Source organism: Heterodontus francisci, chromosome 4, assembly GCF_036365525.1.
Source record: "Heterodontus francisci isolate sHetFra1 chromosome 4, sHetFra1.hap1, whole genome shotgun sequence".
NCBI lineage: Eukaryota > Metazoa > Chordata > Chondrichthyes > Heterodontiformes > Heterodontidae > Heterodontus > Heterodontus francisci.
Genome location: NC_090374.1, coordinates 49940439 through 49963070, shown reverse-complemented (window position 1 = coordinate 49963070; position 22632 = coordinate 49940439). Strand labels below are relative to the sequence as shown.

General features: G+C 42.2%; 1 protein-coding gene across 3 annotated transcripts in view; it reads left to right on the top strand.

Annotated features, from left to right (window-relative positions):
* The window catches only part of iqgap2 (IQ motif containing GTPase activating protein 2), a 416923-nt gene that overhangs the window by 290318 nt on the left and 103973 nt on the right, over positions 1-22632 (top strand). For all 3 annotated transcript variants that reach the window (XM_068029497.1, XM_068029496.1, XM_068029498.1), the window contains 6 exons: positions 4989-5197; positions 6038-6187; positions 9240-9403; positions 10825-11049; positions 19104-19244; positions 21944-22028. In XM_068029497.1, the coding sequence (XP_067885598.1) occupies positions 4989-5197; positions 6038-6187; positions 9240-9403; positions 10825-11049; positions 19104-19244; positions 21944-22028 (974 nt within the window). The remainder of the gene's footprint in view (positions 1-4988; positions 5198-6037; positions 6188-9239; positions 9404-10824; positions 11050-19103; positions 19245-21943; positions 22029-22632) is intronic.

Below are 22632 nucleotides of genomic sequence, written 5' to 3'. Positions count from 1 at the left end.
TAAGATTTCTAGTTCCCTTTTATTGCTAAAGGGATAGAGTATAAAAGTAGGGAAGTGTTGCTGCAACTGTACAAGGCATTAGTGAGACCGCACCTGGACTATTGCTTACAGTTTTGGTCCCCTAACTTGAGAAAGGATGTCGTTGCATTGGAGGCAGTTCAGAGGAGGTTCACTAGATTGATTCCAGAGATTGGGGGGCTTGTCTTATGAAGAGAGATTGAGCAGTTTAGGCCTTTACCCTCTAGTGTTTAGAAGATTGAGAGGAGATCTAATTGAGGTATATAAGATGATAAAGGGGATTGACAAAGTAGACGTAGAGAGGATGTTTCCTCTCGTGGGGCAATCTAGAATGAGAGGTCATAGTTTTAGAATAAGGGGTAGCAGATTTAAAACAGAGGCGGAGAAATTACTTCTCTCAAAGGGTCGTGAATCTGTGGAATTCACAACCCCAGAGTGTGGCGATGCCGGGACATTGGGTAAATTTGAGGAGATAGGCAGATTTTTAATGAGAAATGGGTTGAAGGGTTATGGAGAATGGGCAGGAAAGTGGAGTTGAGACCGAGATGAGATCAGCCATGATCGTATTGAATGGCGGAGCAGGCTCGAGGGGCTGAATTGCCTACTCCTGCTCCTAGTTCTTATGTTCAGGGTGATTTGGACAAGTTGAGTGAGTGGGCAAATGCTTGGCAGATGCAGTATAATGTGGATACATGTGAGGTTATCCACTTTGTTCACAAAAACAGGAAGGCAGATTATTATTTGAACGGCTATAAACTGAGAGAGGGGAATATGCAACGAGACCTGGGTGTTCTCGTACACCAGTCGCTGCAGGTCCAACAGGCGGTAAAAAAGGCAAATGGTATGTTATCCTTCATAGCGAGAGGATTCGAGTACAGGAGCAGGGATGTCTTGCTGTAATTATGCAGGGCCTTGGTAAAACCATACCTGGAATATTGTGTGCAGTTTTGGTCTCCTTATCTGAGGAAGGATGTTCATGCTATAGAGGGAGTGCAGCGAAGGTTTACCAGACTGATTCCTGGGATGGCGGGACTGACATATGAGGAGAGATTGGGTCGGTTAGGATTATATTCGCTGGAGTTCAGAAGAGTGAGGGGGAATCTCGTAGAAACCTATATAATTCTAACAGGACTTGACAGGGTAGATGCAGGAAGGATGTTCCCGATGGTGGGGGAGTCCAGAACTAGGGGTCATAGTCTAAGGATACAGGGTAAACCTTTCAGGACTGAGACGAGGAGAAATTACTTCACCCAGAGAGTGGTGACCCTGTGGAATTTGATAGCACAGAAAGCAGTTGAGGCCAAAACATTGTATGTTTTCAAGAAGGAGTTAGATATAGCTCTTGGATTTAAAGGGATCAAATGATATGGGGGGAAAGTGGGAACAGGTTACTGAGTTGGATGATCAGCCATGATCATAATGAATGGTGGAGCAAGCTCGAAGGGCCAAATGGCCGCCTTCTCCTATTTTTTATGTTTCTATTCTGTGCATCGTGGCTCCAGTTTGTATCATGTACAAGGTGCAGTACAGCAGCTTGTCCAGGCTTCTCTGGCAGCTCCTCCCAACCTGTGACCTTCACCTAGGAACATCACCTCCAATTTCCTCTCCAAGTCACCCACCATGCAGAATTGGACAGATATCGTCATACCTTTATTGTTGCTGAGTTAAATTTTCAGAACTCCTTACTTGAAAGCATTGGGGGAATGCCTTCACTACACAGACTGCAGTTGTTAAAGAAGGTGGCTCGTCACCACCTTCTCAAACAATTAGGAAGGGGCAATAAATGCTGGCCTTGCCAGTGATGCCCATATTCTGGGAATGAATTTAAAAATGGTTTATGGAACATAAGGTATGTTCCTTATGGTAAGAAATATAGCAGTTGTTTTAATTTTTTTTAGTGGTTTTATTTGGTTTAATCACTTTCCTCAAGAATGTTTTGGTTCTGTTAGATACTGGATGTGGTGCATGGTACTTTGAAGGTCCTTTCCCCATGCTGTGGTTTCAGAAAATATTAATAGATAAAGAAAGCCATTTTATTTATACTTTCAAAACAACCCTAAAGCCACAACCTGCCCCACCTCCCCCACACCCCATTGCTGCATCTAGTTGTTTATTAGATGTTTGCAGGGTTTTTGACTCCACCACTTTGTTGTGTTGATCACTGTCTGTAAATCCACCTTCAATAGTCAGTCCCAATTTTACTGATTGGAGTCTATGTCCCCTTGGTTTGTTCCCACAGTATAATTTGAAGTACTATTTAAGTTCATCTTTTCCATACTATTAGCTATTTTTTATATAACTTTATCTCTAGTACTGCAAAGCAATTGCAAAAACATTTGGAGTATTGGGGTGTATTGTGGCGCAGTGGTTAGCACCGCAGCCTCACAGCTCCAGGGACCCGGGTTCGATTCTGGGTACTGCCTGTGTGGAGTTTGCAAGTTCTCCCTGTGTTTGCGTGGGTTTCCTCCGGGTGCTCCGGTTTCCTCCCACATGCCAAAGACTTGCAGGTTGATAGGTTAATTGGCCATTATAAATTGCCCCTAGTATAGGTAGGTGGTAGGGAAATATATAGGGACAGGTGGGGATGTGATAGGAATATGGGATTAATGTAGGATTAGTATAAATGGGTGGTTGATGGTCGGCACAGACTCGGTGGGCCGAAGGGCCTGTTTCAGTGCTGTATCTCTAAAACTAAAACTAAAAACTAAAAATACTATTCAGTCTCTGTGCAAGGCTTGGTCAGGCCTCATATATTATATAGTGCCCAATTTTGGTCTCCTAACTTGATGGATGATCTAGGGGCCCTTGAGAAGTTTCAGTGGAGTGCCACTAAATTATACTCTTGTTTTGAAAGCTGTCAGTTACCGTAGGCTTTTAACTTTAGAAATGAGAAAAACTGTGAGGTGAGGCCTTTAATATAATGAAAGGAGTAGACACTGTACATGTGGACAAGCTATTTAAGTTAGAGGGCTAGGGAGGGTCAAGGAACGTAAGTATCAACACAGAGCTAAGTTTGATGTTAGGATGTGATACTTTTTGCAGAGACCCCACCCCTCCCCCCCCCACCAAAGCACTGGAAGAAGTTGCCACATGTATATTGAGTATAGACTCATTGCAAGTATTTAAAATTGTTTTTTCCTAAATGTGGCTATGGTTTTTATTTTCCTTGCTCTTCCTTGAGATTGTCTCAGTGGGTTTGGATGAGTGAAGTGGATGGGATAATGGTATTGCATAATTTACACCATAATAGTGTAAGTCAGGCTTGATGGACCAGCTGATCTTCATCTGTCCTTTTTTAATATGTTTTATATGTCATCTTACAAGCTTGAAAAGCCCAAGTGTCTCGTCACTCTGCATAGCTTTGATCCATGAGACTAGGCATCAGCCTTAAGGTTCCTCTCCACTGCCTTCAGGACTTGAATGTCTCCCTTGTATCTGTGTCCAAAACTAAACACCATACTCAGGGTGTGGGCTTACCAAAATACTGTACCATTTGATCGCTACTTCCTCTGACTTGTAACCTACTATTTGGCTATGTATTTCAACATTCTTTTGGCTTTGATTGCTGTTCTGCATTAGTTGGATATGTTGATCAATTGTCTACTAACACGCCTTGGTCTATCACCTTCATCTGTAGGTATTTCAACACCATTCATGGAGTATCTAGGCAACTTAAGTGAAAGGAGGAGGAACACTACACCTAAAACTGTTATGTTTCATTCATCACCAATAACTGCTGAAGTAGTGCCTCATTAGTTCCAAGATGAGGACTAGTAAAGTTCTGCTACTGGTAGACAAGAGACAGCTCTGAGATATGAACCAGCAGATATTTAATTGGCAAAACTTAGCTCCACCAGACAACACCAAGTGGTTATAGAGTCAGAGTCATAACCGTGCAGAAGGAGGCCTTTCGGCAATGCTGGCGCTCTCTCGAGCAATCCAATCAGTCCCATTCCTCTGTTCTATCCCCATAGCCCTGCAAGTTTATTTCCCTCAAGCGCCTATCCTGTTTGCTTTTGAAATCATTTTGTCTCCGCTTCCACCGCCCTCATAGGCAGCGAATTCTAGGTCATTATCACAACAATTTAATTCCATTTTCTGCACTTAGAAATTTAGCTGAAGAAATTTCTAGTATTTAAAGAAATTTTAAAAATTCAATGTTTCCATACCTGATCCTATGATTGGCAATACACTCTAAGGTAGCAGTGCACTGGTGCCACATGTAGGTCAAGCTGGTTAAGACCGGCAGCTTACCTTCCCAAAAGGATATTAGTAAACTAGTCAGGGTGTTATGATGAACAACCAGCTTCATGATCACGTTTACTGGAACCAACATTTTGTTCCATATCATTTTAAACTGAATTTAAAATCTCCAACTTTTATGATGGGATTTGATCTCACTTTGTCTGCATTATTAGTCCTGTTTTCAGGATTACCAGTCCAATGACATAACCATTGCACTACTGTACCCTTGCAAACAGGATGTATATTTATAAATGTTTTCTAAGTGTAGTAAAACTTCCAATAAGTTGTTTTGCTGTGGTACAGTATTTCTCATTACAGTTTAATGTGAGCTGTACCAATAACATTTCGAGTTCTTGTGTTTAAAAACTTTAATTGCTGTCTCCCCCCAGTGATGCGACACTGAGTCATATGGACCAGAGGTTTCTCTGGTTTCGTCTAAATTAGTTGATCTGAGCGAGACTAGGGCTAAAGCAATACAGTCGGCCTCCGTATCCACAGGCTAGAGTAAAAATCAAACAGAGTTCCCTGATCATTAGGTGAGAACAGGAACTCCTCACCTGTGATGCATTCTTGCACGTATCTCAGGATTTGTGCATTGGTGGCCAGGATGAAATCAATGCCTTCAAGGGAAAAAAGACATAGTGGTTGGGGAAAATAAACTAAATACTTTGCAATCATGGCTTCAGTACAGAACGATCTTGCTTTCTAATCTAATTCCTTTGTAGTCAGTGCAGGAGACCCCCCATTGAATGTTGTGCGTAAATTTGTTCACCTGCTGGATCAGAGTGACCTGGACTTTCAGGAGGAGCTGGAAGTAACAAGATTAAGGGAGGAGGTTGTTACCAAAATCCGATCCAATCAGCAACTGGAGAAGGATCTCAACCTGATGGACATTAAGATTGGGCTTCTAGTAAAAAACAGGATCACGCTACAGGTCTGTTTTCCCTTTTGTATTCTTCCAAAGCCAGCCCTTTCATTCCCATTCATGCTCTCTCCTTCCCCCTCCCTTTGCCCCCTACCCCCCCCACAACCTTGCTCATGCTCCCTCAGTAATTCCACCCCACTCGATTCTTTTATTACCCTCACCTTCCCTCTCTCAATCTCTTATTCCACCTCCCTCCTCTCTTCCCCCTCCCACCACCACTCCCCCCCCTTTACAACGTTGTTGACTATATACCTGTTTGGAAGTTGATGCTCAATCACCGTTCTGCATCATTTTTTAAAACCTAGACTCTTACGAGGCACCAGATGCCTTGGGAAGAAAGGGCGGCGCAGTGGTTAGCACCGCAGCCTCACAGCTCCAGGGACCCGGGTTCGATTCCTGGTACTGCCTGTGTGGAGTTTGCAAGTTCTCCCTGTGTCTATGTGGGTTTTCTCCGGGTGCTCCGGTTTCCTCCCACAAGCCAGAAGACTTGCAGGTTGATAGGTAAATTGACCATTATAAATTGTCACTAGTATAGGTAGGTGGTAGGGAAATATAGGAACAGGTGGGGATGTTTGGTAGGAATATGGGATTAGTGTAGGATTAGTATAAATGGGTGGTTGATGTTCGGCACAGACTCGGTGGGCCGAAGGGCCTGTTTCAGTGCTGTATCTCTAATCTAATCTAATTTTGTTATCCTTTAGAAGAGGTGATGCAAGAGAAATATTAATTTTACAGAATGGGAGGCTGTTTAGAAGCAGCTGTTTGCTTAGTTTGGACTATTCCACACAGTCCCATCGGAAAAAGCAAATCACATATCTAATGTTTTTTTTCCCCATTTTCCCCCAACAGGATGTTATTTCCCACAGTAAGAAAATGGATAAGAAGAACAAGGGCCAGACTGTGGAAGTAATTCCGAGTGACAAGCAAGGGCTAAAATCGCTCAGCAAAGAGAAGAGGAAAAAACTGGAAGCATACCAGCATCTTTTCTACCTGCTTCAGGTAGCAAAGCTTAGAAAGTGCTTTTGAAAAAATAAATGATAACTTAGGCAGACAGGAGTTCCACAGGGCTAGTCTTAGGATATTTAGATTTCCTGTAACAAGTGAGTTGTTTCTCATGGTGTGTGAACTTCCTTGTGGATTGTTTTGCTCTTAGTGCAGAAATTTGGCCTTATGCCATATTGAGTACTGATGGCTTTCATACCCGCTCGAATAGTACCTCAGGCAAAAACAATGTATTGTAAGTTGTTTTTTAAAACTGCTTTTGTAGTCCTGTTACAATTTGTTGAGCATAAAATAAGCTCCTTCATCATCATTATCACATGTAGCTGATAGCAATTATCTTAAGAATATGGGATACAGAGCAATGCGGTTGGTGGCTATTGATGCCATTAGTTGATGCCATTGTTGCCATAGTGATGCCATTGATTCTCCAGCCAATGGAAAAGCCCCTGGAAAGGACAATATTACCCCTGACATAATCAAGAGTGCCAAGCCTGCTATATTCTCAGCACTGCATGAACTGCTTTGCCTGTGCTGGGATGAGGGAGCAGTACTACAGGACATGCGCGATGCCAATATCATCACCCTCTATAAGAACAAGGGTGATCGCGGTGACTGCAACAACTACCGTGAAATCTCCCTGCTCAGCATAGTGGGGAAAGGCTTCACTCGAGTCGTTTTAAACAGACTCCAGAAGCTGGCTGAGCGTGTCTACCCTGAGGCACAGTGTGGCTGTCGAGCAGAGAGATCCACCATTGACATGCTGTTCTCCCTTCGCCAGCTACAGGAGAAATGCTAAGAACAACAGATACCCCTCTATGTTGCTTTCATAGATCACACCAAAGCCTTTGACCTTGTCAGCAGACGTGGTCTCTTCAGACTACTAGCAAAGAACAGATGTCCACCAAAGCTACTAAGTATCATCACCTCATTCCATGACAATATGAAAGGCACAATTCAGCATAGCGGCGCCTCATCAGACCCTTTCCTATCCTGAGTGGTGTGAAACAGGGCTGTGTTCTCGCACCTACACTGTTTGGGATCATCTTCTCACTGCTGCTCTCACATGCGTTTAAGTCTTCAGAAGAAACAATTTTCCTCCACACAAGATCAGGTGGCAGGTTGTTCAACCTTGCCCATCTTAGAGCGAAGACCAAAGTACGGAAGGCCCTCATCAGGGAACTCCTCTTTGCTGACGATGCTGCATTAACATCTCACACTGAAGAGTGTCTGCAGAGACTCATCGACAGGATTGCGGCTGCCTGCAATGAATTTGGCCTAACCATCAGCCTCAAGAAAACGAACATCATGGGACAGGACGTCAGAAATGCTCCATCCATCAATATCAGCAACCACGCTCTGGAAGTGGTTCAAGAGTTCACCTGCCTAGGCTCAAATATCACCAATAACCTGTCTCTCGATGCAGAAATCAACAAGCGCATGGGAAAGGCGTCCGCTGCTATGTCCAGACTTGCCAAGAGGGTGTGGGAAAATGGCGCACTGACATGGAACACAGAAGTCCGAGTGTATCAAGCCTGCGTCCTCAGTAGCTTGCTCTACGGCAGCGAGGCCTGGATAATGTAAGTCAGCCAAGAGCGATATCTCAACTCATTCCATCTTCGCTGCCTCCGGAGAATCCTTGGCACCAGGTGGCAGGACCATATCTCCAACGCAGAAGTCCTCGAGGCAGCCAACATCCCCAGCATATACACCCTACTGAGCCAGCGGCGCTTGAGGTGGCTTGGCAATGTGAGCCGCATGGAAGATGGCAGGATCCCCAAGGACGCATTGTACAGCAAGCTCGTCACTGGTATCAGACCCACCGGCCGTCCATGTCTCCGCTTTAAAAACGTCTGCAAACGCGACATGAAGTCCTGTGATGGCAGACAGTCATAAAGGCGGGGCTAAAGAGTGGTGAGTCGAAGAGACTTGGCAGTTGGCAGGAAAAAAGGCAAAAGTGCAAGGAGAGAGCCAACTGTGTAACAGCTCCGGCAATCAATTTTATCTGCAGCGCCTGTGGAAGAGTCTGTCACTCTAGAATTGGCCTTTATAGCCACTCCAGGCACTGCTTCACAAACCACTGACCACCTCTAGGCGCTTACCCATTGTCTGTGAAGACAATGTGGCCAAAGAGAGAGAGCGATGGGATACAGAGCTTATTCTGTGGCTTGGCTGAACAACTTTACCTGTAAATTCCGAGCAATAGAGTAGAGAGATGAAGGAAAGACTCAAGCACCTACATGTTTTTGTTCTACGACAGCAATTGCCAGCTGTAGCCTGCTGAATTGTGGAGTCAGTTGTACCAAGCAAAACATGTTTGCACTGCAGAGCTGATTGCAACACATTCTAATGCTGCTCTCATTCCGTATGGCAGCTGTGACATTGCTTCATAATACTGCAAGATATATTTAGCCACCTTGTTAAAATTATGCACATTTTTCAGTAATTCTTGTTCTACAACATCAACAGTCCCATTAAAAGAGCACTGGTTTAAATTCCGCTCTTGGCTTCCATTTTGCTTTTAATGGCTTCCTTTGTGATGGAGTTGCAATTTTTAGCTGATGCCACCACTTTGATCGGAAGGTCTATTCAAATGTTCTTGCCATCAGCTGACTTGGAGCTCTGCTGCATATGACTGTAGAGTCTACAACTTGAGACTGCCTGAAAGAGTACTACACAGAGGCGAGAAGAGAGTAAAAGTACTTCTCAATCAATCAAAATCTCATAATTGTATCTGATGCATTTTGGTTTCAAAATTTCTTCTTTTAGTCTCAAACATACTGTGGTTGGGCAGTGCATTGGCATTTCTACATGAGAACAATAGGAGCATGACCCCCTCTACTTCTCGAGCCAGTGTCAGGCTCAGGGTGAGAACAGTAGCATGGAAGTAGATTCTTGTCCTATCTCAACATGAGTTTATGCATACGGCGAAGAGGAAAATTCATCAGAATAAGTTGTATTATAATCTTTAAAAAAGATGCATAATGCTCTTACGTAAGTTGTACATAAGCTAACCTGGTTTTTTAGGCAATATTTTTGTTTTGTCTCCTAGACAAATCCAACCTATTTAGCCAAATTGATCTTCCAGATGCCTCAAAACAAGTCAACTAAATTTATGGATACAGTCATCTTCACCTTGTACAACTATGCATCAAACCAGCGAGAAGAATATCTGCTCCTGAAACTCTTTAAGACTGCATTGGAGGAGGAAATCAAGTATGTTGGCTAGTTAGTTTCTCCCCCTACCTGCTCTGCTGAAAGCAGTAATTTGTGTTTGGGTGTGGTTTCACAGATGTTGGCAGCCCTGTTGACTACATCTTAGTGGCTGTTGACATGCAAGTGTAGGCGATGCATGGCAGAATTTTCAGCCAACAGTGGTTGCTGGAGTGTGATTGGAAGGCCTTGCTTACGTATTTCCCCCTTCCCAGTTTTATTTTCCCCATTTTTCCCTTTGCTAATCTGCGAAACAATGAGGACATTTCTAATAACCTCAACACTATCCCAGCAGAGCTTAACTAATTCTGTACACACCAGGGATTGAACCTGGGTCCTTTACAGTCCCTCCATCACATCATCCAATGCAATTAGCCCTTGACCTGTTTGAATGGGCAAACTGATTTAAAGTTTTATGTCACATTTCTGTTTTGGTTGTGTGCGCCATTTTTCCTGTTAAAGATAGTTAAATTGTTTTCCTTATAATTGACTGCAAGCTATTTCCTACATTTATATAGAGGTAACAAATTACACAGCATCATGATCATCGCCTTTTTAGGAAAACTTGTGTTCTTGCAAGAGAATTTTCCAGTTTTTTTTTTAAATTTTGGTACTACCTTTGAATTCCAGAAACTGGAACCAAGGCCATTCTCCTTGTTTCGTTTCATTAAAAGGAATATATTCTACTTATCCTGTATTTTTAAAAAAAGAGACATAACTTACTGTTATTTTGTTTGCTGTGAGTGTATTATGCTTTGCACTGCTAGTTAGAAGGTACATAAGAGTGTACATTTTATATAAAACTCCTTGTGTTAACCTGCAAAGAAACAGTGAGCCCAGAACACTGCATTCATAATAACACTGGAGCAGAATGTATCAATGTCACATAAGAGCGGGAGGCTTATAAAAATGTCTACTTCCAGCCAGCCTGAAACCCAGTAGCTTGAGACAGTAATGAACGGTGACTGAAGGCAGCAGTAAGTGTAGTTTTGATCAATGGATCATTTAATAAAATGTATATCCATTTGAAATATCCTTGAATGCTTGCTACCTATTCTTGGTGTCTCATGAATATTCAAATATGAGAGCATATTGAGATAGTAAATGTGCCTATTGTATTGCAAAATAAGAATTCTTAATCGCCTCCGTTATACCACTTAATACTGGGCCAAAGGCAAACTGAAATAACTGAGCGTCACTTAACACTATTAACTGACATTTGCAATTTTAATCCTTTTTAATGAGTACATGTCTAAATATTGTGGAGTTCAACGAAACTACTTTCATTTAAAAATGAAGATTCTGAAGCATAAGCTTTAAAGGTGTGTTCTGAAAATGTATGTGGCGGTTCTTCTTGGCAGGAGAGGGGAATTGTAGCTCCTTAACTTTGCTCATGTTTTATCTTGTGTATATACTGTATGCAGGTCTAAAGTGGACCAGGTTCAAGAGATTGTCACTGGAAACCCCACAGTCATTAAAATGGTGGTCACCTTTAACCGTGGTGCACGTGGACAGAATGCACTCAGACAGCTGCTTTCTCCTGTAGTGAAAGAAATTATGGAGGATAAAACACTCACCATAAATACAAACCCAGTGGAGGTGTACAAGGCATGGGTGAATCAGATGGAGATGCAAACTGGTGAAGCCAGGTTGGTAATATAATTTGCATATTAATCTATGTGTACATGTTATTCAATTTTTTTAGCGTTGTGTTTTAATATAACTGAAAGCTTGAATTGCGCAGTTGTCAGTTGAGCTTTCTCTTCTGAGTTGGATGAGTTTCTCAGCTTTTTGGTCATTCAACTGGCTGGAATGCCATACCAAAGCTGGTTATAATGGGAGATGGAGGGAGAAGGTGTGCAGGAAGCTGGCCTAGTTGATTGATTGAACGTCCATTCTCCTACTGCGTATTCATTAAGCAACATGAAAAAGAGAAATTCTGAGTGTGCCAGGGATTTTTTTCTTTTTAAAAAAAAAAAATCAATTTCTCCAGCTTGCATCTTGTATTGAAGTTTACTTCGGTATACTTTCAAAACAAATTATTACTTTCGGAAGGATGTCTAGGCCATGGACCAGGGATAAGGGGCTTGCTAGTTATGACAATACGCTAGTGAAACTGGGACTCTTAGAATAAAGATTAAGGCAATTAAACAGTTGTTCAAAATTGAAAGGTTTCCATGAAGTAAATGGAGGGAACTATTTCTACTGGTGGGTCAGTAACTAGAGGCTGTAAATCTAAGGTTTTCAAAAGAATGAAGGGAAAGGGTGCAGGACATGAACTGACCTACAGAATCAGTGATGGAAGTGGAATCCGTAACAACGTTGTAAAGGGAACTGGATTATTTGTGAGAAAAAACATTATAAGGGTATAGAGAAAGGGCAGGGAATACAATTACTAGATACCTCTTACAGAGAGCTAGTACAGGTGTGATGGGCTAGATGGCCTCTTTCTGTGCTATAAAATTCTGAGAGCCATACTCTTAGGCACTGGGGGACTCTTGTGATCTGAATATTCCATGCTAACCTGTTTTGGTATGACGTTTCATCCAATTGACTGGTCCAAAAGCTGAAAAGCTCATCCAATTCAAAAACGAAAGCTAAACTGACAACTCTGGAGTTCAAACTTATAGAGCTTTTATCTACGAATGGTCTATCCTCCAATCAGGAGGGGTTGATCTCGTATTTATTCAGATCGACTCTATACCTGGATACATATTCTTTGAATTTAGTTTAGTTTAGAGATACAGCACTGAAACAGGCCCTTCGGCCCACCGAGTCTGTGCCGACCATCAACCACCCATTTATACTAATCCTACACTAATCCCATATTCCTACCACATCCCCACCTGTCCCTATATTTCCCTACCACCTACCTATACTAGGGGCAATTTATAATGGCCAATTTACCTATCAACCTGCAAGTCTTTTGGCATGTGGGAGGAAACCGGAGCACCCAGAGGAAACCCACGCAGACACAGGGAGAACTGCATTAACGATGATGCTGAGAATGGTGATCCTTGAATGTTAGCTATCAAGTCTCTAGTGTGTGCATTTGAGCTCTTTTTTTATTTGTTTGTTGGATGTGGGCATCCCTGGCTAGGTCAGCATTTATTGCCCATCTCTAATTACCTTTTGAGAAGGTGGTGGTGAGCTGCCTCCTTGAACTGCTGCAGTCCTTGTGGTGTAGGTATACCCACAGTGCTGTTGGGAAGGGAGTTCCAGGATTTTGACCCAGTGACAGTGAAGGAACAGCGATATAGTTCCAAATCGGGATGGTGTGTGGCTTGGGGGGAGCTTACAGGTGGTGGTGTTCCCATGCATCTGCTGCCCTTGTCCTTCTAGTTGGTAGAGGTCGCAGGTTTGGAAGGTGCTGTCGAAGGAGCCTTGGTGAGTTGCTGCAGTGCATCTTGTAGAATGTACACACTGCTACCACTGTGCATTGGTGGTGGAGGGAGTGAATGTTGAAGGTGGTGGATGGGGTGTCAGTCAAGCAGGCTGCTTTGTCCTGGATGGTATCAAGCTTCTTGAGTGTAGGAATTTCACCCATCCAGGCAAGTGGGGAGTATTCCATCACACTCCTGACTTGTGCCTTGTAGATGGTGGACAGGCGTTGGGGGGGACAGGAGGTGAGTTACTTGCCACAGAATTCCCAGCCTCTGACCTGCTCTTGTCGCCACAGTATTTACGTGGCTGGTCCAGTTCAGTTTCTGGTAGATGGTAACCCCAGGAAGGTGATAGTGGGGGATTCAATGATGGTGATGCCATTGAACGTCAAGGGAAGATGGTTGAATTCTCTCTTGTTTGAGATGGTCATTACCTGGCACTTGTGTAGCGCGAATGTTACTCGTCACTTACCAGCCCAAACCTGGATGTTGTCCAAGTGTTGCTGCTTATGGACATGGGCTTCTTCAGTATCTGAGGAGTCACAAATGGTGCTGAACATTGCGCAATCATCAGCGAACATCCCCACTTCTGACCTTACGATTGAGGGAAGGTCATCGATGAAGCAGCCGAAGATGGTTGTGCCTAGGACACTACGCTGAGCAACCCCTGCAGTGATGTCCTGGGACTGAGATGATTGACCTCCCAACAACCCACAGCCATCATCCTTTGTGTTAGGTATGACTCCAACCAGCTGAAAGTTTTCCCCCTGATTTCCACTCACTCCAGTTTTGCTAGGGGCCCTTGATGTCATACCTGGTCAAATACTGCCTTGATATCCAGGGTAGTTACTCTCACCTCACCTCTGAAGTTCAGCTCTTTTATCTAGTTTGGACCAAGGCTGTAATGAGGTCAGGAGCTGAGTGGCCCTGGTGTGCAACCCAAACTAAGCGTCAGTGAGCAGGTTATTGCTGAGCAAGTGCTGTTTGATAGCACTTTCGACAACCCCTTCCATCACTTTGCTGATGATCGGGAGTAGACTGATAGGGCAGTAATTGGCATGGTTGGATTTGTCCTGCTTTTTGTGCACAGGACATATCTGGGCAATTTTCCATACTGTCGGGTAGATGTCAGTATCGTAGCTTTACTGGAATAGCTTGGCTAGGGGTGCGCCTCATTCTGGAGCACAAGTCTTCAGTACTATTACTGGAATGTTGTCAGGACCCATCGCCTTTGCAGTATCCAGTGCCCTCAGCTTTTTCTTGATATCACATTGAGTGAATCGGATTGGCCTAAGACTGGCATCTGTGATGCTGGGGATCTCAGGAGGAAGCCAAGCTGAATCATCCAGTCAGCACTTCTGGCTGAAGATCCTATCCTGACTACACATCCTAATGAGATGGTTTGAAGCAACAATCCAGGTGTAGAAATTCACAGATCTCTGCACGTTTTGAAGTACATATTTTGCCAATTGCACTGTTGAACATTAACTGAAATGGAGGTAAATTAATGGCTGCAATTTTAGTCCTGTATGTGCAACATGCTGTAATGTAAGGTTCATTGTGTATATGGAGATCAGATTTGAAAATTGTGTTTGGTATTTACAGCGTAGATAATGAAAACCAGGCAAATATACAGAATCTCAAAGCCTCAAAAAGCAGTTTAGAAAGCCCAAAGTCATGTTACAGCACTGTAGGATAGCTAATGTGATTCCCTACTTCAAATTAAAGACTAGGGTAATGACATGAAATTATAGGCCATTTAGTCTTCTGATCAGCTACTAAAGTGTGGAGTGTCACAAGCACTTGGCGAAGCATGAGTTAATCAAGGCCACATCAACATGACCATCAGATTTCTGTTCACCTTAGGCCAGGTGTACCATATGCTGCTGGCACAGTGCCTTGAGAGTTCTTTCTTTATTTTTTCTGTGTTTGTTGACCTGCTAACATATTTCTGTTACTGTTATTAACGGAAACTCTTTTCCCTTGGGTGGACACTGTCTTACAAAAGATAGGGCAAGAGTCCTTGGGAATGTATTGGTGTTTGTTGCGCGTACTAGAAGAGTATCATTATTCATAGTGGATCTTGGCACAGGAAAAAGAGATGGGCCCTCCTCACTTCAAGCAATCTTTTAAGGGAAATTAATCTGGACATGAGAAGTAATAAATGAAAACACCTTTGCGTTCCTCTTGGTCATTATCCTTCATTCTTCTTGTCTGTTACATGCCAACTTTCTTGTCCTTCTTATCCCTCAATCCTAACTGAGAACAGTTTCCCACACATCAGTTTTCGATATTGCACTGCACCTATATGTAGTTTTGTTTTTTTAAAAAAAGTGGGGGTAGTGTGGTAGAACCTTTTGCTTTGTTCTTTTTTGTCGCTTTTTTAGCTTGTGCTGTTCATCTGGTCTTTTAAGTTAATTCCTAAAGTAAACACACTTGAAAAATAATTAGGGCATCCTTATGCTACTTTATCTGCCTTCTTTAAAAAGAATTGGAATTTTAGGCAGGATGGGAATGACAAACCATGGATGGGATTTTGTGTTTTGGGTGGGACCCCAACATCAGAATCAAGTGCGGATCCCAACCATGCACCATGTCGGAACAGGTACCCCACATCGAGTTTTGCTGGATTGGCTAATCAGTGGCCGGAGGACATGTTTGCCATTCAATTAAGGACCACAGGCAAGCTCTAAAGCTGGAAGGTCAAGAGGAGGCCTTCCAACACTAAAGGAGCTGCAGCTTGCCATTACAAGTCAGGGAGGGAGAGGACACTAGCGTCTTGAGGTGCCCTCTCAACACTTTTAACATATTTGAAATTAAAAATGGCCACAGCCCCTGTACCATCATTGTGGAGATCAAACCGGTTCACAGGACAGCCTATGGCCGCAGTCTGGCCAAGTAGGTATAACGGCCATGGCTCGGGGAGTGAGCCTCAAAGTGATCCTGGAGTGCTGGCGACCTGGTCTGCCACCAGGAAGCCACTTCCAGACATCTGATTGTAGGCCTTAATTAGCCTTCTAATTGACTGTAGCCATTACTTGCCCAATCTGGCTTCCAGGAAAATGGCTGGGAGTTAGGACAGTGAAGTGGAACTGGCACATTGGCCGGCGTCGGGAATTTCCGCGCATGCCCACCTCCGTTCCTGTCCCTATATCGAGTCCAAAATCTTGGCCCATGTGTTTCAAGAATCTGCATTCCAACAAGAAACATAGAAGCCATAGAAACATTACGGCACAGAAGGAGGCCATTCAGCCCGTCGTGTCCGTGCCTGCCGAACAAACTAGCCATCCAATCTAATCCCACCTTGCAGCACCTGGTCCATAGCTTTGTCGGTTACAGCACTTCATGTGTATGTCCAGGTACCTTTTCAAAGAATTGAAGGTTTCTGCCTCCCCCACCATTCCTGGCAGTGGATTCCAGACACCCACCACCCTCTGGGTGAAAAAGTTTTTCCTCATCTCCCCTCTAATCCTTCTATCAATCACCTTAAATCTGTGCCCCCTGGTAATTGACCTCTCCGCGAGGGGAAACAGCTCCTTCCTGTCTACTCTATCTAGCCCCTCATAATTTTGTACACCTCAATTAAGTTACCCCTCAGCCTCCTTTTCCAGGGAAAACAGCCCTAGCCTATCCAATCTTTCCGCATGGCTGCAACTTTCGAGCCCTGGCAACATTTTTGTAGATCTCCTCTGTACTCTGTCTAGAGCAATTATGTCCTTCCTGTAAGGTGGTGACCAGAACTGTACACAATACCCAGCTGTGGCCTAACCAGCTTTTTATACAGTTCCAGCATTACATCCCTGTTTTTGTATTCTATATGTCAGCCAATAAAGGAAATCATTCCATATGCCTTCTTCACCACTCTATCTACTTGTCCTGCCACCTTCAGGGACCTGTGGACATGCATTCCAAGGTCTCTCACTTCTTCTACTCCTCTCAATATCCTCCCGTTTATTGTGTATTCCCTCGCATTATTTGCCCTTCCCAAATGCATTACCTCTCACTTCTCTGGATTGAATTCCATTTGCCACTTTTCCACCCACTCAACCAAACCATTGATATCATTCTGGACTCTACGGCTATCCTCTTCACTATCAACTACACGGCCAATTTTTGTGTCATCAGCAAATTTCCCAGTCACGCCTCCCACATTTAAGTCCAAATCATTAATATATAACGCAAACAGCAAGGGACCCAGCACTGAGCCCTGTGGAATGCCACTGGAAGCAGCTTTCCATTCACAAAAACATCCATCGACTACTACCCTTTGTTTCCTGCCCCTGAGCCAATTCTGGATCCAATCTGGCACATTCCCCTGTATTCCATGGGCCTTCATTTTACTGACCAGTCTGCTATGCGGGACCTTGTCAAATGCCTTACTAAAATCCATGTAGACCACATCCACTGCACTACCCTCCTCAATCCTCCTTGTTACTTCCTCAAAAAACTCAATTAAGTTAGTAAGACATGACCTTCCCCTGACAAATCCATGCTGACTATCCCTGATTAATCCGTGCTTTTCTAAAGTGGCAGTTTATTCTGTCCCTCAGAATTGATTCTACCCACCACCGAGGTCAGACTGACTGGCCTATAATTATTTGGCCTATTCCTCACACCCTTTTTAAATAATGGTACAATGTTCACAGACCTCCAATCGTCTGGTACCTCGCCTGTATCTAGTGAGGATTTGAAGATGATCCTCAGTGCATCTGTCATTTCCTCCCTGGCTTCCTTTAACAACCTGGGATGCAATCCATCTGGTCCTGGTGATTTGTCCACTTTCAAGGATGCCAGACCCTCTAGTACTTCCTCTCTCATTATGCTTAACGTATCTAATTTTTCACGCACCTCCTCTTTAACTACAATGTCTGCATCAACCCTCTCCTTTATGAAGACAGAGACAGAGAACTCATAAAGAACCCTGCCCACATCTTCTGCATCCACGTATAAGTTCCCTAAAGGCCCTACCCTTTCCTTAGTTTTCCTCCTGCTCTTAATGTACTGATAAAACATCTTTGGGTTTTCCTTGATTTTACCTGCCAATAATATTTCATGTCCTCTCTTTGCTTTTCTAATTCCTTTTTTACTTCGCTACCAATACTCCTCTAGGCCTTCTAAACTATTAAAATTTTTGTGATCGTCATAAGCTTTTTCTGCTTTAACTTACCCTGTAAGCTTCTAGATTTGGCAGTACTGCCCTTTAACTTTGTGGGGACATGCCGACACTGTGCTTGTAGTTTCTCGCTTTTGTATGCCTCCCACTGCTTTGACACTGATTTTCCTTCAAGTAGCTGTATCCAGTCCACTTTCGCCAGGTCACCTCAGTTTTGTAAAATTTGCCTTCCCCCAATTAGAACCTTTACTCCTGTTTTATCTTTGTCCTTTTCCATGATTATGCTAAAACTAACTATTATGGTTACTGTCTCCAAAATGGTCACTCACTGTTATTTCACTTGCCCAGCTTCATTACCAAAGACTAAATCTAGAATTGCACCCCCTCTCGTTGGGCTTGTTACGTGCTGTCCTCTCTGTGCCCTTCACACTGTTTGTATCCCAGTTTATATTGGAGTAGTTGAAATCCCCAACTATTATTGCCCTATAGTATTTGCACTCAAAAATTTGCCTACATATTTTGTTGTTCTATCTCCCCCTCACTATTTGGGGGTCTGTAGTACACTCCTAGTAGTGTGGCTGCTCCTTTTTTTATTTCTGTGCTCCACCCATATGGCCTCATTTGATGATTCATTAAAGCTGTTATTGATTCTTTAACTAATAATGCTACAACCCCTCCTTTTTTATCTCCCTGTCTATCCTGCCTGAAAACTCCATATCCAGGGAAGCTGAGCTGCCATTCTTGCCCCTCTTTAAGCCAAGTTTCCGTTATAGCAACAATATTGTGTTGTCGTGTCTATCTGTGCCCTCAGCTCATTGACTTTATTTACTATACTCCTTGCATTTAAATAAATACCCTTTAACACTGCCAAATTCCTGTGCTGCACACCTTTTAACCTTTGCTTCTTCTGTATTTCAGGGTCACTTGCTAATTTTCTGCCTCCTGTTCCCTGCCCTAAAATTGTCCTATCTAAGAGTGCACTCAGGTTCCCATCCCCCTGCCGAGCTAGTTTAAACCATCCATATGTGTCCTACTTCTTTCCTCTACCACTCCAACTTTGTAGTGTGTAAATAACTTCCTTCAAATAATGGGGAGTTATGCACTCGTGAGGAATTCAATTTTTTACAATATTTTTACTGAAGTTCCTGTTAAAAAGCAAATGCTACAAATTGCATGCCTAAGGAAATAAATGCTTTTGTGTTTGTAGTAAACTGCCATATGATGTAACAACAGAGCAGGCCTTGTCACATGCAGAAGTGAAGACGAGACTTGAATCCTCCATGCACAACCTGCAGGCAGTCACCGATAAGGTTCTCATGTCAATATGCACATCCTTGGATGCCATTCCGTAAGTAGCAAATATCATAGAATCATAGAATGGTGCAAGACAGGTAGAGACTATTCAGCCCATCATGCTTAAGTGAATTAATTGAACAAGCTATCCAATTAGACCCACTTGCCATCATTATATATTGCATATGGATTCAGAAGCAGAAAAAATACATAAAAACAAATATCATAAATGGAAGCGATTTAAATTAATTTTAGACTTACTAAAACTCGTAAGATTTCATTCGAGACTTTATTTTTGTATTTTACAGCTCTGCATGATCAATATGTTTGTGTCAATCAACATTGATTTGGCTTCTGTATATTGCAATTATCATTAGATTTCAACCAAATTTTTAAAGCATTTCCACTTATCAGGAACTGATATTGTTTAGGGCAAAATGAAAACTTCTGATTTGTGTCAGATAGTACAAGTTTGACAATGTGAAAAAAAAAGTCGTCTTGAGGACGTTTCCAACTGTATTTGTGTTTTCATGACGTTGGCTAACTTTTTTTATTGATCAGACAGGCATCTTTCTTAATCCCTCTAGTGGGATTAACCTTTCTTCCAGAGCGAATCTACTGCAGTAAAAGTTCCCAAGATGGTCAAAATGAAAAATATATTTCAAATTTAGTTGTTGGTGTAGAAATTGATAAACGTTTCGCTCATTTACTGAGCCCAAAATGAGCATCTTAAATTTGCAGTGCAGCATCCCATGCCAGAAGGGCAGCTGACAACATATTGGTTTGGGCTTTCATGAGGTGGCCCTGTTGGCCACCTTAATTAAATGCAGGCATTATTAAAATCAATTAATAGAGGTCCTGTGCATGAATCAGGACATTGGAGAAATTAGGTGCTCTTGCAGCTTCTTCTCTGTCTGCCTTTATCAACAAACTTTAACCTCAGTTTCCTGCAGCCAAAATGCACCTCCCCTTTGAAGAAATGTTTTTTCTGCACCCTGCTCTCTTTTTCCCCCCCCCCCCACCCCCCCCCCCCCCAAAAAAAAAGTCTGATTTTGTCCCTATCAGCAGTGGCAACAAGCACTAAAGAGAAATTTTGGTTACATACTGGTTTTGCTCCTAACCTGACTTCTTCCCTTTTTGTTTCTTCCCCAGTCTCACCCTCCTAACAGATATTTTAATAAACTATAGTACATATGTCATCAAAATGATTTCTTGGGCTGTAGAGATAAATGCAGACCTAATTTTAAAATAAAATTCCAATGCATGATTCTGGTTTATGTATCCTTCAATTTTTAATAGTGGGAACTGTTGGGTGGATATGGAGTGACATTTTTATAACAAACTTCAAACAACAGTCTAACTGATTGGATTGCTCTGTAGAGAACCAGCATGGATTCAGTGGGCTCGATGGCCACCTCCTATGATGTAAATGACTTTACGACTGTATAACAATAATAAAAGTGCAGTGATAGACTCCGGATGTTGACTTTATCATCAAGTATTCGTGCAAGTATTTAGAAATGCATGGGTTAATCAATGACAAGCCAGGATGAATTTGATGAGGCTAGTCATATTTGGCCAATTTAATAGGTTTTTGAAGAAGTGACCCACTGTGTAGGTAAATGTATGGCCATAAATAAAATGTATAGAGATGTTCAGAATCGATTCAATAGGCTAACAAGAGGCTTGTTGGAAAAGTTTAGGCATGTGAAAATATAGCAGCAGGGATAGAAAATTGGTTGACTGAAAAAAAGCAATGAATTAGACTGTTGTGCAGATTGAAGGGTTGAAAACACCCCAAGTATCAATATTGGGTTCTTTTATTCATAGTATGTAAAGAAGACACATATTTGTGTATAGGAAACACACTCTTGAAATTTTCTGACACTGCAAAAGTAGGGAGTTCAGCAAACAGCAAGGAGGATTGTAAATACCTCAGGAAGACGTGTTAGCTGAATGGGTACGTGCAATTTATTTTGGATGTGAGAGATAATGCAGTTTAGGAAGAACAACCAGGAATAGGAGAAAGCATAAAATGAAAAAACACTGAAGATGTGAATGAACAAGTGGGCCTATCCCTTCAATATATAATTCCCTGTAAGTATGAGTGCAGATAGATAAAACCATTTAAGATTCCAGAATTAAGTTTATAAGTAATGGCATGGGGTGTGGTACAATGGGATTAGTTTAGCAAAGAGATACAGAGACCAGTTTTCTCTCTTTAATGTTGGACTCTATCCTGAAATCTTCCTTCAGCAAAATATGTTATTGTCCTTGTTCACAATGCTTGGATTGATCCATTCTTTCTCCAATACTAGTGGTCGCTAACAGTTAAATTTAAATTTATTTTAGTTCTAAATAAAATGTGTTCTCCCAATTGGATGATCTGTGTGGGAAGCAAAGTAGGTTGTAATCGCACAAGAAACAGTTTTGTCATTTAGTCCATTTTGTGTGAGGTCACATTTTGTAAAAGTTGCTTTCATCCGTAAAAATTTGTTTACTTGCTCAACTGAAGGTGTGGTTTAACCTTTGTTGAACAAGTATATTTCACCTTCCTGCAGAGGGCAGGAGAGCTTTTTTAATTAGTTCATTAAAATGACTCGTGTGAAAAAGCATTTCAAGTGCACTTTTTTTGCTTTGTGTTTGGAAAAGAAATGCCTTTAATTTAATCATGACTTTTTTTGTTTGAAAATCTGTTATACCAGTATTATTTTTTCACCTTCTCATTGTTTTAATCCACTTGTCTGTGTGTAGTTATGGAATGAGGTACATAGCCAAAGTTCTGAAGAACTCACTTCATGAGAAATTTCCTGATGCCACTGAGGATGAACTACTAAAGGTATCTCTATACAAGTCTATACATCAGATTTAGCTTCAACTGGCTGTGCCAAAAGTAAGATAGTGAAAATAAAATTGGCAAGTTGTGTTCCAATTATAAATCCTTTTTTGTTCAAACTGCTGTATTGACAAGCTTTTAAAGAAATTTAATGTACAATAGTTTTTTTTTACTCCTAATGTCCATGAATACCGTAGCAATAGTTCTGTAGTGAAGTGCAATGTATGGTTTGTGTATTAATGAGGGACCCAATCCTATTGGAAATGTAAAAGAAAGTTATTTGTTTGTTTCTCATTTTAAATGTATCACAAAAATTTAAATATAAAATTTCCTTTCAGTTATGTTAGTTACATAGAATTTATAGCACAGAAGCAATCAGCCCAACGAGTCCATACGGATGCTTATGCTCCACATGAGCCTCCTCCCCACCTTATTTCAACGAACCCAATTAGCATATCCTTCTCGTTCTTTCTCCCTCGTACCTATCTAGCTGCTCCTGAAATACGTCTATGCTATTCACCTCAACTATTCCATGTGGTAGCAGGTTCCACATTTTACCCACTCTAGATAAATAAGTTTCCCCTGAATTCCTTATTGGATTCATTAG